Below are 19,631 nucleotides of genomic sequence, written 5' to 3'. Positions count from 1 at the left end.
AAATATAAAGTGTCCTAAATGCAGCAAATTTTAGCCTGTGGCTGACATGCTTACTATGTTTACCCTATATGTAATAAATTTTTTACTGAAATGCCAGTAAAGATCCCTTTAGTCCTTATTTTTTTCCTCCTTCAATTGGTTAACGTTAAGTAGTTTGTTCATATATAAGGCTACTCCAGTAGGTGCATGTGTTCTCTCTCATTCTCCCCCCAGTCCTCTCCATTGTACATTTCTAGGAATACTGTCCTGGATAAACTTCATGTCCTTTTTTTGAAAATAAGGTATTTCATAGCATTATTATTTGTGAATAAGACTTTTCAGTGTTTTACTAATCATTCAGGTCAGCTGTTACATGACAGAAACTGCCAACTTCAAACTTAATTTATAACCTTTGCTCTCAAATGAAGATTCCAAGCACATAATGAAATGGAAGTGATCTCATAAGAAATAAAAGGTACCTTCTTGCTATGGTAATAATGCAGCTGTTGTGTTTATGAAATATTCTCTCTTACGAAAACAGGAATTTTTCTACCACTGCTTCATAGAGCTTACTTGCACAGTAAGAAATTCTAAATTGATGTATGGTGTTTCCAGAGTAGAAAGACCTGAAACTTGTTTTTCAAGGATGCTAGAATTCAGTCAGCTCAAGCTTCTCATGCCTGCTGTTTGAATTAATTACCACAGCTTATAGTCCCTAAATAAGACTAAGAAAAAGAGGGGAAAATCTCATTATTATTATTTTTTCTTCTTTCAGGAAATTTAATAGCTATAAGCTTTTAAGAAAAGAGAAATTCATAAACAGGACATTGTACAGGTCCTATTTCTTAAAATAACTTTATGCTTAATTGAAGTTTTCCTTTCTCTATTACTTAAGAGAATAACAAACATAAGCAAACAATATAATTTTTGAAGTTTTGTATTTTTATGACTTCATTAACCTACCTATCTGTCCAGAGAAAGTAGAATAAAGTTTTGGCATTGGTGCTCCAAATACCATTCCTCTGAGTTTGTCCATTGGAGGAGCTTTATTCTGCAGGCCTCCAAATTTTCCATTGCTGCGAATCCTGTCACCCTCCCTCGTCAGCAAGGTAGGGCAATGTGTAATTTTTACAACCTACACAAGTATAAAAAATGATACCAAATTAGTAACTCCCTGAAAAAAATCTAAGGTTTCAACAATGCTGCTGTGAAGCTTATTTTTCAACTGCAATGCAGCTTGCTCTCTAATCGAAACTTATTTTATGAAATTACATGTCATGACTTTTGCTTTTCAAGGAACAGAATGCATATATTAAAATTAAGCAGCACTGTCAATGATTATGAAGACTAAATTTTTTTTGGGGTTGTGTTCTCAGTTTTTAGCAGAACTCAGAAGGCAGAATTTAAATTTATACTGTGGAAAAAGCTTATTATCAACATATACTATGAAGCAACCGCCATCAGTACCGTTCTACATTCTTATGCAGAATCATTATTTCAATTGTAGCAAACTCATGAGCTGAAATGGAAAGTGTACCATTAAACCTAAATAAAATGGGTCACAAAGAGATCCAGTAAGTTTCACATCAAGTTTTAAGTCAAGTGGACCTGAAATTTCATCAAGTGCCTTAGACTCCTGTGTTTCATTATACATACAGTGACTAGGAAAGTACTGAAGGACTTGCATTTAACACTAACAGCAAAAGTGAAAATGTTTATCTTTCCAAACGTGGTGCCATGTGCCATGGCAACATTCCCATAACAGAATTTGTTAAAAGGAGGTAATTTTGTCAGTGTCAATAATAGAGATTTCATTCATGTTAAGTACTTTGAGACCCCATAGACAGTAAGCACACTTCCCATTAACACAGCATTAAACTTGGAAATTATACTAAGTTTGTAATGTATTAAATATGTAGCTATGCACTATATCTGTATTATAAAATATCAAGAATAATTGAAACCTACCTCTTTTCTGTAATGGTTGGCAGCATCCAAGTTATCTATAATGATAGTGTCACCCAAGAGCATACCAAACACTGAAAAATATAATTTTTTGAACGATGAAATTTCTCTGCAACAAAATAACTTGAGTTTTGAAAAGTCAATTCTGAGGCATCATTATTACATCTTTTCAGATAAGTGCAAGGGAAATAGCATGTAAATGATTTTTTTTTTCAATGAAATGTTATTCTGAGCTTGAGATAGATATGTAATCTGCTTTCATCAAAGAATTCATAAAGAAAAAAAATTAGTATGTTTAATTGCCTTTTGGCATAATTGATTGTATTTTCCACGAAGACACACATAATATAATCCCAAATGTCAGTAAATTATCATCTTTTTCAAGTCCTCGTGGAATGATGAATTTTTTTCATAGTTTCTTAATATGTTTCTCAGTATTCAATGGATCATCAAAGAAAAAAAACATTCACAGGCTGATAATCCAACTGAGCTTACTCTGCTGCTAAGAAAAGACTGTTCCATACAAAGTCTAACAAGGTAGTCTTGCATGAGATATGTCAAGCCAATGTGGTTTTAAATTCCCCCAAGAGACAATATCTAACTTTCTGAAAATGCACAGGACTAAATATTGTTTTTTATTAAGAGTAGAGAGGAATATTTCAATAGTGGGAATTAGTGAAGTCAAATAAAAAACTTATTGAACTAATTACAGATTCCAACTCTTCATATAAAGGAGCAGGTCTACTTAATTTAGGAAAAAAAAGTGTTAGAAAAGGTAGGTATTCTATGTTGTTAGAATTGAAATTTACATAAAAATTGAAAGCTTATTCTTACAACTATTAAAGCACAACATACACAGTCATGTTCAGTCTGCATGTACATAGATCTAAGCATTAAACATTTTTGAGAGGAATAGGACTGGATAAACAGCCTAACAAAAAGAGTAACTTCTGCAATTGGAAATATCAAACTAATCTCATGATTGTCAGTTTCTGCTTACAGGAGCTTGGGAATAAGATAATGCTGCAGTAACTTAAAAAAGAAAAAAACTCTACAGTACATGTAAATAGAGAAAATGAAAATAAGACAACAAGTAGAAGACAGTGGTCATGGTTGAAATTTTCACAACTGCTGTTTACGAATAATTAATACTAATGTCCTCCTCTTTTTACCAGCAGACCTCACCAGGAATGTACACTGGTATTTGCAAACATCTCAATGAAGATTACTGAATGGATTATGATTTGTGATGTCTCTATTTCATTTTTTAAAATGAAAGAAGTTATTAACAATTCCTTTCATATCATTTACCTGTTTGACAATGCTCTACGTTATCTGGAAATGTTAACAGATCTCTGGCAAATACAGGATTTCCAATTGGTTTGAAGAAGGTTTTTCCATTTCTTAAGTGAGGTAAAGGTCTGGTTAAAGAAAGAGAAGAGTGAAGGAGAAGACAATAAAAAAGCAATTTGTCCTTATTTCATTACTGCTTCTGACATTGAGTCAGAAATCTCAAACTGAATTGAATGCATCTTAATGCTTCCACATGAGGTGGTAAAATGCTCCCAACATGATCTTAAATGTCACTTATATTAAAGATGTTTTGGTCAAACACTGATTTTTAATGAAATATTATTTCCAGCAAATTCATATGACTAATTTTATGGACAAGTTTTAACGCACCATGTTATAAAAACTGAGATTTTGGACCCCACAAATAAATCTGTACATCAGATCTTTTCTAAAGGGCATTCTTCATGATATTAGCAGTCATTGTCATAAACAAATGACTTTCAGGAACAGAAATACAGTATTATCCTTTATCTTTCAGGCAACTGAAATAGCAGCATGAATTTCTATTACTACAAATGATTTTAGGGAATGTACTCTGAAATAGAATTTTGAAAAGTTATTATTTGAAGCACTAGAATTATTTAAAAATAAGTTCCTGCTTGAGAAAACAGGTAGAAGTGAAGAAAAAAAAAGGTAGATTGTCTTCTCTTTTTAATAGAAACACCTTATTAGACAAAGACCATCACACAACAGTTAAGGACATAAAGCTACGATTTCAGCTAACATTTCAAGTTACATTACTGTTGCTATAGTAGTGAACCCAGAAATTTTATACATTGAATATTTAATAGGAGTAAAGTTTAAAAAACAAATTAGACAAAAAAAAAATTTTTCTCTACCTGTTCCAGTCTGGGAGTGTCTTCTTGTAAATAGAATCAAGGGGTAACACTTGTTGCCGACCTTGAGTTTCATCAAAAATAGAACGAGCGGCTTCAGTCGTCAGTGTGACCACACAGTCCATGTCACTTGCCAAATGCCAAGAGATAACTTTTGCTGCCTCGTTATCCTCGATTTGAGCTAAATGTGCAATCTATACCACAGAAGTTAAAATAGTCAAAACAGAAATCAAGATCACCTCCCCTTTTCATGCTAAGCACAATAATCCTGCAACTTCAATCACACATTTAATTCCCCTGTTGATGGCTGTTAGAAGAGCTGGTCATCTGATTTGAGATAGCTATCTTTTTTCAAATACTCCTCAAAAACTACTTGCATATTCAGTTGGCTAATTTTTCATCACTACTGCTTCATGGAAACAACAAAACGCATTAGAAGGCTCTCTGAGAGAAAACTCACCTTGCCCAGAATATCTGGGTTGCCTTTTGGATAGTTTGGGAGGGTACAAGTTCTCCTTGGTTGCTTCATTACTCCTTCTTGATCCAACATCTTTTTTTTTAGAAGTGAATCCACATACTGAATCTGAGAACGTAAGTTTAAAATGAGCAAGCATGTATCATTGGACTGAGCAGCAGCAGTAGTTACTTTACCTCAATTAAGTTTCTAACAAAAAACATTCAATAATCTGAAACAGATTTTTAATATATAGGGGACCCACTCTACATAATCTCAGAGAAGAGGGAAGGTATCTTGTAATTGCAGCTGAACTTTTTAATTACTCCTTTTATTCTTCTTTTTAATTTTTGAAGACTTCAAGGAGTATTTCACAAAGAGCTAACAGCGCTTGATTAGGGCCAAAACTGAAGAAAGTTTAAAACAGTAGAAGAGACAGCCATGAATGTACAAAACCAAACCATTTCAGAAGGGGACTATGTCCAAGTCTGAAAAATTTAGCCAGCAGGGGGAACTTGGGTACCATGATTGCAATTTAATTCTACTGATTTGTGATTAATAACTGTAACCTGGTTTTATTTGATCTAAAGATACTTGTTTACACAGGTGGGGTTTCTTAACCTTCTTTAAAACCTTTCTTTAAAATATAATTGGATCTTTATGGGAAATTAGCAATGGGCTACATTGCCCTGAATCTTTCAAACTTATTTTTACATCAACTTTGGCAGTAACGTACACAATTCTCTAATTTTCTGAAGTGTTTTCCCTTGGTCTACTTATGCCAGAATATATCCAGTGTATATTGATCAGCCTGCAATAACCCATTATAAAAACTAGCAATACCAATAACAGCAGTAACCTTAGCAGCAATGCAAAAACAAGATCAAGATATAAAAAAGAAGGGGTTTTTTATTTCTCTTGCAGTTTTTTTAGAGATATTCACATTAATAGAAAAAAAAAAAAATCTTAAGTTTGACATTGATCCACAAATTTTCCTATGGTTTAAATTTTCATGGTTTTGGTAACAGGTGTGATTCAACAATGTTATATATTGATATCAATTTCATATTAGGATTAGCTTTATTTGAAAGAAGTTAATGGAGTTTAGTAAGAAGTATGCCTTACTATGTTTGTCTGTGGTAATTCAATTTGGTGCTTTTTCAGTTCATTCTTCAGGAAAGTTTCTCTAGTTTCAGCTTCTTTAACCTGACCTGAAACCGATAAAACCAAGAGACAGTAAGGAAATACTAGAAAGCAACAGGTCATTTTTCAAAATTACGCCTGCCACAGCTGATCCTATTTGCTTCTTAATTTTAGCCCAGAATGTCAGGATTTGTCCACAAAGATCTTGTGATTTGTGCATTTTCTAAGCAATTTCAGCAGATGTCACTCCTTCAGCTTCAAGAAGCAAAGGGGCCTAGATTTCAGATCAATCTGAGAATGTAAGCTGTTTTTAGTTTTCATCCTCAATTATCCTTCTAAATGGTTCTCCAACAGGTAAAATGGCAAGACAGAAGAGAAGAGTGCTAGCTGGCACTAATCTCTTTTGTCTGTTATAGGGGACACCACTTTCTGGACACTATTTCCTCAACTCTCATATCTGAACTGAAGCAATTTTGAAAACAAATGAGTAAACAGGTGCTTTCCATTCTCTATTCAAAACATGTTTATATTTGAAAATGTTACTTCAGCATAAAGTATAATGCTGTTCTCTAACTTACTGCCTACAGAGGTGCAAAAATCTACAAATATGAAACAAATGTTTTTTATCTTTTACACTGGAATTCAGGAATTCATATTCGTAATGGAAACATGCAGTATTAAAATTTTACAAGAAACAGCAGCATATTCTAATTCCGGCCTGCTTTATTTACATTAAGTGATTACTCAAAACAAAAATTCAAAATGCAATTATTAAAACAAATCTTCTGATCAACAGGCAGGATGATTCAAACAAAAAAAAATGCAAAGAAAACTTTTTTTTTCATTTCTCCCATTCCCATAAACCACTGCCCTCATACTACTCTTCAGTTTAACAGACTATATAAAGGATTATATTTCCTGATGAAGATATACTTGAATAGCTACACAACACTTCTGAATAATGTACACAGAGTCAAATATGAGGGAAAAAAGTAACATTTTGAAAATGTAAGACTAACTTTTTTAGAGAGGATTATCTACAGTTCACTTCCCAAAATTGGTTTTAGGCAACTGCTGAATTTCCAGATGTATGAGCATTCACACATTCATTGCAAATATGGGAGTGAAAGACAGTCACGGGGAAAAAGAATCAGGCCACCAACTTCAATTACTTCTTCTGATAATTCTGACGTAAGACATTCTACCTCAAATCAAGACCCTTTATAGGAAGGTACATCCAAATAATTAGATGCTTCCCTGCAAGCTATACTCCCTTCTGTTCTCCTCTAATTACTGTCTCTCAATTTCAATACTGATTTTTAATCCCCTTCTCTATATTCTCAAAATTATTAAAGGAAAAAAGTTAAAAATTTCGAGGAAATTGATCTACATATTTGATTGAACTTACATTTCATTTCAGCTACAAGCTGGTTAGTAGTATCAAACATCTTTCTGTAAAGATCTATGGACTTAGATAATTGGTCTTTCTCCCTTGTAAGTGTTGCCATCAGCTGCTGCTTCTTGGAATCTACAGAAATAAGCATATACACTTTTAAAAGAAAATACAGTAACATAGCTTGTTTAAACATTAGCAAAAATCTATTAACCTACTACATAGTTCTTAAAAAGTATTATGGACCTAAAAATACCTGGTTCTAAGAAAAGCAAGTATTTCAGAGCAATTGACACACACCATTGTAAAACATAAATGAGAGATGATATGGTTCCAAAGGTTTTTTCAGAGCTGGTAGATGTGGCTCAAAGACAAGAATATATTCAGTGCTATCTCTTCCAGGACTGTCTTCAGCCAGCACTAGATTCTATTAAGACAAACAAACATACATAAGTTTATGCCCACACTAGAGGTAACACACAAAATAAACATCATTCAAATACTAAATCTTGTAAGTTACCTAATGCCTGATATCTAAACAGTATTACTATGGTTTTAAGTATTCAGTTGGAAATGCCTTTTACAACTATTAAACAAAACTAAAATACAAAGATATAGCAGTAGCCATTTTATTATTTAAGAATTAAGATTGTCATTTTACCTGTTTAAAAAGTCGTATTATTTTTGGCTATATATTTTATCTCAAGAAACAGATGCTCAGAAAAAATCTCCTCTGTACTGTTCTGTAAGCAAGATTTCCTCATGTGTACTTCATTCAGTATGTGAAATGCAAACAGAACATTAAAAAGAAAGACCTGATGCATAAATATAGAGAAGGAAAAACAAACTATTCCCAGTGCTTAGTTAAAGTTACTGCTGTTACCATGGAAGTAGACAGCAAGTCCCAAATGAATGAATAATATATATCCAAACACTATCATGAACATTCTGTTTCTTATTAATTCCTTATGGAAAAGACAAACTGAATCCTTTGTCATTCTTTATAAACATGGTAAATATTACAAAACCATAAAAAATGATAAACAGAAATAAAATTAGTACAGGCAATATCTAAATGTGCTGTTACTTTGGGAAAGGTATCATGCATAAAATGAATAATGCTTATAATAAAACTCATAATGTTTCCACCTTTAACATGTAGAAATTGCTACTCAACTGGCCAAATCAAGAGAGAGGTGGTTGCAGCCTAAAAGAAGAGATAGATATATAACCTTCAAAGATAGTCTTCATGGCTTTCAAAAATATTGCAGCTACATATTTTATCAGAAGTCTGTAGTGGAAATATCTTTTCCTTAGAAAACATATGCTAATAAAAGTCTAAACATTTTTCTTCATTAAACAAGTTTAGTATTCCTGAACCTGTAAGGGTAAATATGTCATATTATCAGATTATTCCCCTCCCCATTACAAGTCATATGAAAAGTACATTGCATCACAACCAACAAATTCTTTCCACATGCGTTTTGTGAGTTGTTTCAAGTCAGCAAATTCAGTATAAACCAGATGACTGAAAACTGCCTGAAGAGAGACTGGATTCACTGAAACACAATTATTGCCTATGGGTGACTAGGGAACACGAGTTACTGTCAAAAGCAGAAGGATCTCATCAGGTCCCAGTAATGAGAAGGAACAAGCACACAACATCCTCCACCCCCTATCAAACCAGGAATATATAAGTAGAAAGAAAAAAAAGTCTGCTTACCCCCCAAAAAAAAAAGTCAAAACAAGCCAAATTAAAAAAAATCCTAACACACTCCCCCCTCCATTACATAGGTTGTTGTCACTGAAGTAAGACTGGAGAATTTAGATCACAACAGTACAACAGCAGGTACATGGAGATAAAACAACCCCTGTTATTTCTGCATCAATGAGAAGTCAGAGAAATTATCCAGTAATTTTATCTGAACTGTCAGAGGCCACCCTATGGGGTTCTTATTATCCTCAACAGTATGAAATTTGAAACACTGTTCAATTTCCACCTCATTACCAGAGGTGTAAACGCAAGATTTGCAGAAAAAGAGTTGTTTTGTTAGCCCACCCTTAGCTATACTTTTGCATTTTTTCTCACCTCACCTGCCTGAGAAAAACGTCTTCACAAACCAAATAATGTATTACTCCTGAAACTTGGTTGAAGAACAAGAGAAACTCAAGAGTGTACTGTAAATTGATTATTTTATCTGATACCTCTATTTGGTCCCTGCATTTCATTTTTCTAGCTTGTGACATTTTTTTGTCACTTTTCCTTATGGATTAGAGTAGACCAGAGTTTGGCAGATTGTTCAGTGAAAAACGTTTGCCCATGTTAACTAGATGTTTCTAGTCCTTGACTGTTATCAACAGAGAACTATTTACACTGTGTCATTAAGTTTCATATATGTAGTTCCATTAAAGCAGTCAGTGTACTGAACAAAATATATTATGAAGAAGTTTGTATGTAGGACCTGTAGATTTTAGGATTGTAGTGGGGTCTTACTGTGGTGATTTCCAATATGCATTTGGAGGTTTTGTGTTCATTGCTATGCAATGTCTGGTCTGTTGCAAAGCTGCTTCCAATGAGCAAGTTTGAAAATGTGGCTGAGAAAACGTCCTAAAAAAAGTTGGATTCTCCTTCAGTACTCCTTCTAACTGTTCGAAGACTTCCATAGACTTCCATAGACTTCAGACTAGTAAAACATCTGACAACAATCAAATGAAGTAGTCAAATGAAATTCTGCTCTGTCATTCTTATATGATATTTCAGCAAGTTGAAGAAAACAAGAAACAAATATACAACTGTTTCACCACAGGAATAGTCCTAGTTCTCTGTAGGCTTTTAAGAGAGAGATTGTGACCATTCCACAGAGAAGAAATTCTACACTCAGTTGGGTTTTTTTGGTGTGTTTTCAACAGTTTCTGCTTTTGTGCACGTTTTAACTCGTGTCTTTTGTATTATATTTTGTAACAACTGTGACAGATAGAAATTGTAGGCTTTAAAAATTTAATCTGTATTTGTTGTAGAAAAAGTGACTGTGGTGATCTGACTATAGTATGCAGTAGTTTCAGAGGTATGCATGTTGGTACAGTCAGAGATTAAAACCGAAATAAGGTAGTAATTTTTAGCAGCCAAATGCACCAATAAGTGAAATAAAGCATAAAGAAAAATGGTACTTTTATCTTTACTTCTTCAAATGATGATAGGATGCCTTTCTGCAAAGTATATATAGCCCCACTTAACTTGAGAAAATGTAAAGAGAACCTGGTAAAATTTAATTACAAATGTACGAAGAGGTTAGTCTAAAGGATCTTAAGATATTACAGCCAGAAAGTATTGTAAAATACTGCTAATATTAATGGTTTAACTACAGATTGGTGGTTATTTACATGTGAAATTCAAGTGAGGAAAATATTTGTCCTAGATCCCCCTGCCTGTCCCAGTCCCTAAGTGAAAGTACCTGTACACTTCCCTCACTTGGCAAGGATAAACAGTTTAACGAATGTCCATCCTTCAGGTTTTCTGAAAATCAGCAACCAAACATAGAAGAAATAAGTTATCTACTCATCTGTATGGGAAAGCTACAACATATACTAACCCTCCACAGAACACAATGAGATGTAAGATCAACTTTGACACTGTAGGAAAATAAACCTCATTAGATCCATTGCTCATGGAGCTCTGTATTTCAGTCACACTTACAATTGCAGCTGATCCATGCTCAAATGGAAACTCCACTGTACTGACTTTCCCCTGAAACTGTGGGATCTCTATATCTTCTTCATTAGGGCTTTTAATTTTTGCTATTATTCTGCCAACTAGTTCAACTCCAGTGTGGTTGTTATATTCATCCTGTAAGTAAAAAAGACAATAAAGTTACTTTGGTACATGAACTGAACTAAGTAATCCATTTCTATAGTGCAGTGGATTTGCATGGTAAGGTGCTAGCAATGGGGGCCTGCAGGGGTGTGAGGACAGGTGGGGGCTGCCCCATGCTGGACAGGGCCAGTGCTCCAACTGACCCACTGTAGGACACAGCTGAGCTCTGAGGAGCTGCTATGGATTGACTGTGACCCCCATTCCCCACCCACCTGCACTGTTTGGGGAAGGCTAGGGGAGTCTGCAGCAAAGTTGAGCCTAGGAAAGGGTGGAGCAGAAACTGTTTCTTTATTATTTTTAGTCTTTGTTTCTACTCAAATCTTTTTTAATTGGTGACAAATAACATTAGTTTTTCACAAGCTGAGTCTGCTTTGTTCATGGTGGTAACTGGTAAATTGTATCCCTATGAAGATGCAGAGTCCAGGAAATTTTATTTTTCATAATACAACATTTGTAAGAGAAACTGTCTCCTGGAAGAAAAATCATGGAGAGAAACATCTGCAGTATATACAAGTGCTTTCCCACCAAAATCTATTCTTGAAACAAATTCTTCCTGTGGCAACAAGAAACATGTCTGACAGCAAGGACCGAACATTTAAGTTTTGGTCATCTGTACATAAATGAAACAAGATGCACCTGTTCATACGCTGAAAAATCACAGATTTACATCTTTCTTTTTTTATGAAGTTACTCTGCAAAGAAACAGCAGCAATGCCTTACAGCAAAATTAAAAATACTTTTAGTAGTCTTATATATTTCCCTAATTATGATTTTGTATGAACGTATAGTTACCATTATATGAAGGTATAAATCCTTGACCAGTGTACGGCTCGTAAGAGCTCGAACATTGGAAACTGCTGGAGTAGCTGGTAAAGAATCAGGAAGCAAGCGCACAGGGTCATTAGGTACAACTTCAACTATAATCTAGCAGAAAAAGGAAGAAGAATAAAATAAACTAAAATAAAATAAAGACTGATGTAATTAACTGCACACTTGGGTTGCTCAAGAAGCACTGAAACAAATACATGAGAAATTTATGGACAATCTTGAAATAAATTAGCACAACCATAAAGCAGTTCTACTAGGTTGCAAATCATGCAGCTCTGTTATTCCATCAAATTTTTGGTTATAAAAGTTAATGAAAACATATTTTGATAATCAACAGTTTAAAATCAGTAACTATCAAAAATAAAAATATAATTTTTTGCAAAAGTTGCAAGTGAAAGTATTTGCATTCTGAATCTACAAAGTATCATAACACTTCTCACAGATGATTCTATATTACATGCTATTGGTTACATGCAATTAATTATAGATTCAAACCTGTTCACTGTTGAGCATATTTGTCTTATCCATTGCAAAGGTAAACTGGATACTGTAAGTGCCCACTCGCTCTGGAACCACTTTATCCCTAAATAAACCAAAAATAAAACCCAAGCAAACACGAGTCAGTACTGAAGTGACAAGTATGTAAGTATGCAAGCAATTCAAATTCTGAGTAGTCCTCCAACCAGTTACAAAGCCATAATACTCTTCTTATTTAAGGCATAATACTCTTCTTTCAGCAAGGAAGCCATCAAAGTTTCTCAAGAATTAAGATGAGACTTTTGGAAGCTTGCGTGAGGAAAGTCTCCTTCGAGAGTTTGTCTCTCCTAGCTGATAGGAAGTTTGTTGTGGCTCTACTGTTCAGAAATCTGCAAGTCTACTTCATTTCACTTCCCATTCAATGAATTTTCATAAAGGTTCTAGAGCAAAGCATAGACGCGTTTAGATCTGCAATAAATCCTCTCAAAATCTAATAAAATTTACATAAAATTTGAATAGCTAATTCCTTCCCTTACTCAGATTGTTCAAAGTCGGGTAACTTGGACCACTTGCCCACACTGAGTCCAGTGAAAGAAAAAACTGTTTTCATTTTATCGTACAGCATTACAGAGTGTAGACTATTGGCAAAGAGCCCCTACCATCAAAACATGAAGGAAAGACCAGACGTTCTGCTGCTATAAACAAAAGTTCACTGAGCAAGGAAGGCCACATGGCATCCAGAAGACCTTCACAGTGTTTAACAAGGGATAGCAGTGACTTACGAACGCTTAGAAACTTTGGAGGAGACCCAAACAACCAAGATTCAGATATTTCTACGAGGATGACTCGTGGCACTCTTGTACTGCTTAATAAGACTTCTGTTTTCAATATACAGCATTTAATCTGTTTTGTTAATATATTAAGATATTTATTTCTTCTTCTTTTGTTTGGGAAGGAGTGATATGCAAGATTCCCCGGAATGCATAACTTGTAAAAAGCAAAATTCCGAAGCTTTAATATTTCTAGAATAGGCCATGACTTTTCTGTGTTTATATTTCATATAGAGAAGAAAGAATTCTATCTTCTTTTCTGCGTTTTATCTAGCTTAAGACTGAAAGTAGCATCTGCCTTGTCAGGATGCACTAAAAAAATTGAGTTGTAAATAACCTGCTAAGGATCTCATAGCTGGACAGATAGAGGCTTTATGAAAAGAAGAAATGACAATTGCTATGAAAGTTGTAAGACTGCATAATAGCATTCATGTTACTGACTGGTAATAAATAGATGAAAACCATTTGACTATGCCAAGAACAGGAAAACTTGAGACAAACCAGTGATGCCACAGACACTGGCAGCAAGGACTAAAACGTACCTTTTCTACAAGGGCTGCTAATGGGCAGTGTCTACTGTCTTTTCAAAATTTTCAGTATGGTTGGGAGTTTTAATTCTGGACATTTGTGAACAACTAGTACACTACGGATACAGATGTCAAGATTTTCATAATTCCATATTCAAGTTTATACAGGTTAGTTTATATCACATTGACCACAGTGCTTTTCACAGGAGAACATTTATAAGCACGACTACACATCAGCACATTCATTCTAGTTTTCTTTTTATGGAGGTACAAATACATGATGCAGAGTGCCTTGTTTTGATAACATTTTAAGAAGTTCTTATGTTTTAATTATACCTACTAAATATTTCTCAGAATGACCAAGGTTACAGAAATGTACCTCATAGTGCAATCTGAAGCAATCCTTGGTTTCTAAAGAAGTTCATTTCATAACCTTGGACCAGCCACACAAAAACTGTTCTGTTAAAAGCAAAACTGCATCCTCATTTGAGTCTCCATGTGCTACAGCTGCCAAATTCAGCCTTAGACAGCTTTGGAACCTCGAATGCCTTCAAGGTAAAGACAGATCTTGGAAATTATACACAAAGCAATGCCTAAATAGTTTTTTGAGTTAGCTGTAATCTCTTAAATGAAAAAGTCTTCATATACAAATACATCACCTTGCTGTACATTATTAGAGAAGCTAAAAAGACTGAATAAACAAGGGTTGTAGCAATTGCCCTCCCAGATGGGTTAGTTTCCTGGCTGGATATGACAGAGTGAATTACAGATGGAGGTACGTGTGCACTGCATAAAAAGCTGAGTCATACCCCTGGATTTGAGTCTCAACTCCCAAGAAATAAGTTTTGAAGATTTAATGCTACATGAAGGTCTTTTTACAAACTGGATGCCTGGTTTCCGGAACTCTACTATGCTCCTCAAAAGGGAGAGGAGTTGCAGCTGAGAGACAAGTTAGGAAACTTCTTATCACCTCTTGAAGTGCTGCCATTCAGACTTTCCTGAGATCTTAACATAACTGAGATGCAGTACCCTACCTCTGTCCTCTAATGCAGAAACCAGGATCAGCTGTACAACAGTAGTATCTGCTGCAATAAGGTGATCCTAAAGTCTGCTTTCTGAAAGCAGAAGGAAAGCTCACTCCTAGGAGGCAAGAGCTTGAATCTCAACAGCCAGTACTGTAACTAGTTAGCTGATCCCATTGAGGGCCTACCAGAAATAGATGTAGAAAGAATATGGCAAGTCAGGCAGCAGCTTAGGATGAGCTCCAGTTCTGTTGCTGGTCATCTAAGACAGTATCTCTGAATAAGTAGCTCAAGGAGAATACTAAACTGACAGGGCCAAGATTATGGTTGAGGATCAACTCACAGCTACAGGAGGAATTAAATAAAGAGTTAAGTCTGCTTTGTACAGCCTGCAATTCTACATCAGTTGAACATCACACTGAAAAGAATTAAGGAATGTTGCTATACACATGACAAGCTGATGATGTAGTCTCTTCATTGCTAGCATTTCTCACAATGCATTCTAATATATTATCATCATCATGGCCAGTCTTCGCGAAGGAAGATTTGGGAAGGGTCTCTACCCACATTTGTTACAAGCGCGCTGGTGATACAGGGCTTTGCAAATGTGGGTAAGGCCTTCGAGCCTGCGCAACGGATTTTTTAGGTGAGAAGCAGCGTGCGCTGAACTGAGCCTGCCCTTTAATCCTAAGGTTTATCTGCCGGGGCCGAGCGAGCTTGGACAATGGCAGTCAGGTCTTCAGGACGCAGTTTTGATTAGAGTGACCTTCTCTTAGATGGAAGGCCTTACAGGGCTGACGAGCTCCATCTGCCCGGGTTTAGAGTTGTCCTTCTCTTCTGTGTGTTCCGGGGCTCCCCTCTCATCTCCCATGTGGCACTGTCCACACAGGCGAAGCTCCCATTCTCTCGCTCCTTTCCGTGCCCAGGGTCAGGCCGCGCCGCCACGCATGCGCCCGGGGCCGGCCGGGCCGCGCCGCCACGAAACTGATATATTATTTTAGACTCTTCTCTACTCTCAGGTTAAACAAAGTCTAAAAGTGTCTAGGGAAGAATTTAACCCCATCTCTTTGCATCTTGCCAGTATCTTTCACCTTTTCTTAGAACTGTATCCTACTAATTCTATAACAGACTGTTATTATCAAAACATAAAACTCTTGTTTCTATTTTAAACTATGTATTTTGTATAGTAAGTTGCATCAGTAATTATAAAATAAATGCTGCTATACCTGAAGTAGAAGAAGCCATCTTCCTTTTCATCCTTCACTTTACTACAGCTAAATGTTGTAACCTGTACAGAAAGATCCAAAAAATTTAATGCAATATACTGAAAGTACCTTACTTGTAACATGCTATCAAGTCCTAATGATTTGCAGTACTGATAGCACACAGTAATTCAATGAGATCACCTATAATTTAGGCACTAGTTTCATATCCTTAATTATTGGAATCTGCAAAATTCAGGGTGACAATTTTTAATCCTCTCCCTGCTATGAGTTAGCTACTGCAGAGCAGTAACATTTTTGTTATTATTGTAGTATTGATACTTGAGCAGTCTGCCAACTTGCAACAGGACAGATCCTCACAAACAAATATGGCTGATCTGTAATACTTGTTAGTTAAAATCTAGAACAGGATATAGATCTAAGTCAAATGAAGGAAAGTTTCTACTACAAATATGCTTGGCCTATTCTGGCATTTTGACATCAGTTTTGAAAATGCATTTTGATGACTTACATCAATTGGTGATCTAATCCGGCTGCTCTGTGCTTCCCACATTTTCATACAAATCCGTGCTGGATTAATATTTTTAATAATGGTGTCATCTTCAGAAAGAACACTAACCATAAAATCTGCGGGATGAGAGACAACATTCTTTGAAGATTATTTTTATTCAGAATTAAGAAGCCTAAACTTCACTAATTTCTGTGTCTGTTTCACACCTAAGACAAAAATGCAGGCATGACTCTCTCCAAGACTACAGTGCCCACCCTCAGGTGTACCTGAGCTCATCAGTAAGTCAAATAATTAGGATGTTAAAGTATTTTATTTATGTAGTATTTAATTGATATGAGGCTGTTAATAAGGAATTAATTACCTAATTTTATTAAAAAATGTAATGTCATATATACTATATAAGTTATCTCCTGATGAAGCTGTTTACTCTCAAAACCTGGATGATTTATATCACACACTACACTTGAAAAAGGTCTACCTGGCAGGGAGGTTGGAGCTAGATGATCTTTACAAGTCCCTTTCAACCCAAACCACTTTGTCATTCTGTGATTCTACATTATGCTTCCTTTAGGCAAAACTAAAATACCCTGTGAATTTAATCAAGTTCATAACACTATATGGAGTATTCTAAAGAAAAAAAACCTCTTGCAATAAAAATGTTGGCTGATCAAGTTAAGATGGTAAAGAAACAAGCCCCAACACCCCAGACTTTGTATTTGTGGGGGTATTCTGCTTCTCAGCTCCTCGTACCACAAACACATCCTTTTTATTCTAAATTTTGAACAGATGTTGTTGGTATTTCATAAAGGCTTGGGAATACAACAAATGGATTTGTATGAAGCAGATTTTCAATTTTTTTTTGTCACCTTTGGGTGACCTTCATAATCTGAGAATCCAGAAACATTTAGAAAGGAATAGATGGGAAAAAATCAGATGCTTAGGCTGATATCTCACTGAACTGAAGACGCTCCTAAGAGAAACAATTTTTAAGTCCATCTAAAGAGAAAGACTGAATTATAGGAAGGACAGTGTTCTGTAACATCTTATAGAGCCTTTGGTTAAGAAACTTGCCAAAAGCTGTTTAAGAAACCAAGTACTCTATATCAGAAGGATCGCTTGCATTCATACATTCGCCAGCTTCTTCAAATACCTTTTTAAGGCACCACTTTCCTGTACGAAAGTCATAGTTCCCAACTTGCTCCCATTTCTTAGCCATCAAGTCACTTAGTTATATTTGTTATAATCCTTCCAACAACTGCCCAGTACTGAAAACATATCACCTGATCAAAAGTTTCCTTGACCTCTCCTGAAACTTTCTGAAAACTGCATCAGATTTGCCACCTTACTTTATTCATTTCAAATAAAGGCCAAATTAAGTAGGATTAGCATATTAGAGTTAATAACTTTAATTTATAATTAAGTGAATATCATTCGGTATAGGAAATTTCTTAGCATTGCATCAAATAGATCTCAAAGTCATCTACTGAAGATTCAAATGTGAATTTTAATTTTATTCTTTTAAAATCCAAGGCAGGATTCAAATGTGAAAAAAAAAAGTAGTTGGGAAACTACTTTACTCTCCTGCACAGATACTATTGACAAAATACAGTAGGTTTCCCAGGTCTCAAGTTTATTTTTTTTTAAATTTCACTCAATTATTACTGAAGTCTTTTTATGCCTTCCTTAATACGGCATTAAACTTAAACTGACAGAATCTTCTTGCTTTCTATTTAATTTATGTAAACAGGACTTCAGCTTCCTGAAGAGTATCTTTGCAAGATACTGTATCGCCCATAGTTATTGTAAAGAAGAGTTGTTTCGCGAACTAATGGAATTAGTTAGGATAGGTCTCTTATTCATGCCAAAGTTTCCATACAGAAAAAAGCAAAAGTTTCAAATTCTGTTTCACTTTTAGCAAAAGATATTTCCTCAAGGTTCTAACTTACTCTTCTTTATTTGTTTTCCTCATTGTAAATACTACTGGGATATAAAACATGAGATGGTTTTTTGTCTTTAATGAGTCAGTGGTCTTAGCTGGAAGGAAAAGATCACTGTTTTGTTAGAGAATACATCAGGAGAAAAGAGCATTTTGTACTGTCCCTGGCATACTTCTGATCACTTTCTGGTTCCTCTTGACTCATGGTTGGCCTACAATTTCACTTCATTTCCTCTGTCACTATTCCATAGAAAAAGGGATGAGGGGAAACATGCATGAACTAGCTCAGATCAACTTTTGGGAAGATCAAAAACTGAAATATGGTATTTCACCAGAGATATAGAAGAGGTTCTGTAGTTTTACCACTAACAGATGGATAAAACCAACAATTTGGAACAAATAAATAAGAAGTCCTTTGAAATGCTTTCCAAAGATGACCTACATATTTCTTCTCTCCGAGTGTCACAGATGCATCTCAAATACAGCTGTAACAAAGAACTGAGATAAAAGAGACCAAAAAAGCAAAAAAATATACCACCAGAATCACTAAAACAGTTTTTCACAGGTTTACAAAGCTCTTGAGTGATCCACTAAAGGGTCTTTATACTTACCAGGAAAGGTACCTCCTGCTGGAAAAGTAGGACTTCTGTCATATTTAACATTCAAGCAAACGGGTTTCTCGGGATCAGGTAGGACATTTACTGTGATTATAGGACAATCTAATGTTGTCTTGTTGTATAAGGCTCTAAGCTGTAAAATGTGCTCTCCCCTGCAATATACAGAAATCATAACCGATATAAAATCTCTTCTGAAAAGGCAATTTTCAACAGGCTTCGAAAGTCTGAATCATGTATGTGAAAGCATGACAAACAATATCTAGTAGTGGCAAAGTTGTAGCAAAGAGAAGACAAACCCAGAAGTGTTAATGCAACATTAGACAAGTAAAACTGTGAGTATAAGCTATTCTTAAGATATTAGCTTACTGAACTTAATTTTGCATTATATTTCCTTAGTCTGATCGTGTTTCATTGCCTGTCTGTAAGACACTAGCAACCACAGCTTCAAGTAGCAGAAGGCAGTAAAGCAGAAAGCAAGCACAACTAATATAAATACTGTCTGAGGAGTGTTCTGCTTTGACAGTTTCCAAAGAACAAATCCAGCTACCATTCACATGTAGCAAAGTGCAGTGCCAGTATATAAGGATTTCAGTGCTATCAAATAACTAATTTTCTTTACAGTATTAAAAACTTAATTTTCAAGTTTTCACACATAACTGGGAATAC

At 35.1% G+C, this 19,631-nt stretch overlaps 1 protein-coding gene across 1 annotated transcript in view; it reads right to left on the bottom strand.

Annotated features, from left to right (window-relative positions):
• The window catches only part of SMCHD1 (structural maintenance of chromosomes flexible hinge domain containing 1), a 72,917-nt gene that overhangs the window by 4,012 nt on the left and 49,274 nt on the right, over positions 1-19,631 (bottom strand). The window contains exons 32-45 of the mRNA XM_032696277.1: positions 18,960-19,117; positions 16,413-16,528; positions 15,905-15,966; positions 12,318-12,405; positions 11,787-11,918; positions 10,818-10,967; positions 7,424-7,550; positions 7,139-7,258; positions 5,713-5,798; positions 4,594-4,716; positions 4,137-4,327; positions 3,256-3,365; positions 1,948-2,018; positions 943-1,114 (exon numbers count right to left, since the gene is read on the bottom strand). Of these exons, the coding sequence (XP_032552168.1) occupies positions 943-1,114; positions 1,948-2,018; positions 3,256-3,365; positions 4,137-4,327; positions 4,594-4,716; positions 5,713-5,798; positions 7,139-7,258; positions 7,424-7,550; positions 10,818-10,967; positions 11,787-11,918; positions 12,318-12,405; positions 15,905-15,966; positions 16,413-16,528; positions 18,960-19,117 (1,706 nt within the window). The remainder of the gene's footprint in view (positions 1-942; positions 1,115-1,947; positions 2,019-3,255; positions 3,366-4,136; positions 4,328-4,593; positions 4,717-5,712; positions 5,799-7,138; positions 7,259-7,423; positions 7,551-10,817; positions 10,968-11,786; positions 11,919-12,317; positions 12,406-15,904; positions 15,967-16,412; positions 16,529-18,959; positions 19,118-19,631) is intronic.

Source organism: Chiroxiphia lanceolata, chromosome 1 (genome assembly GCF_009829145.1).
Source record: "Chiroxiphia lanceolata isolate bChiLan1 chromosome 1, bChiLan1.pri, whole genome shotgun sequence".
In the NCBI taxonomy this organism is placed as follows: Eukaryota; Metazoa; Chordata; class Aves; order Passeriformes; family Pipridae; genus Chiroxiphia; species Chiroxiphia lanceolata.
The sequence above is the reverse complement of the archived record's forward strand: the minus strand, read 5'-3'. Positions and strand labels throughout refer to the sequence as shown.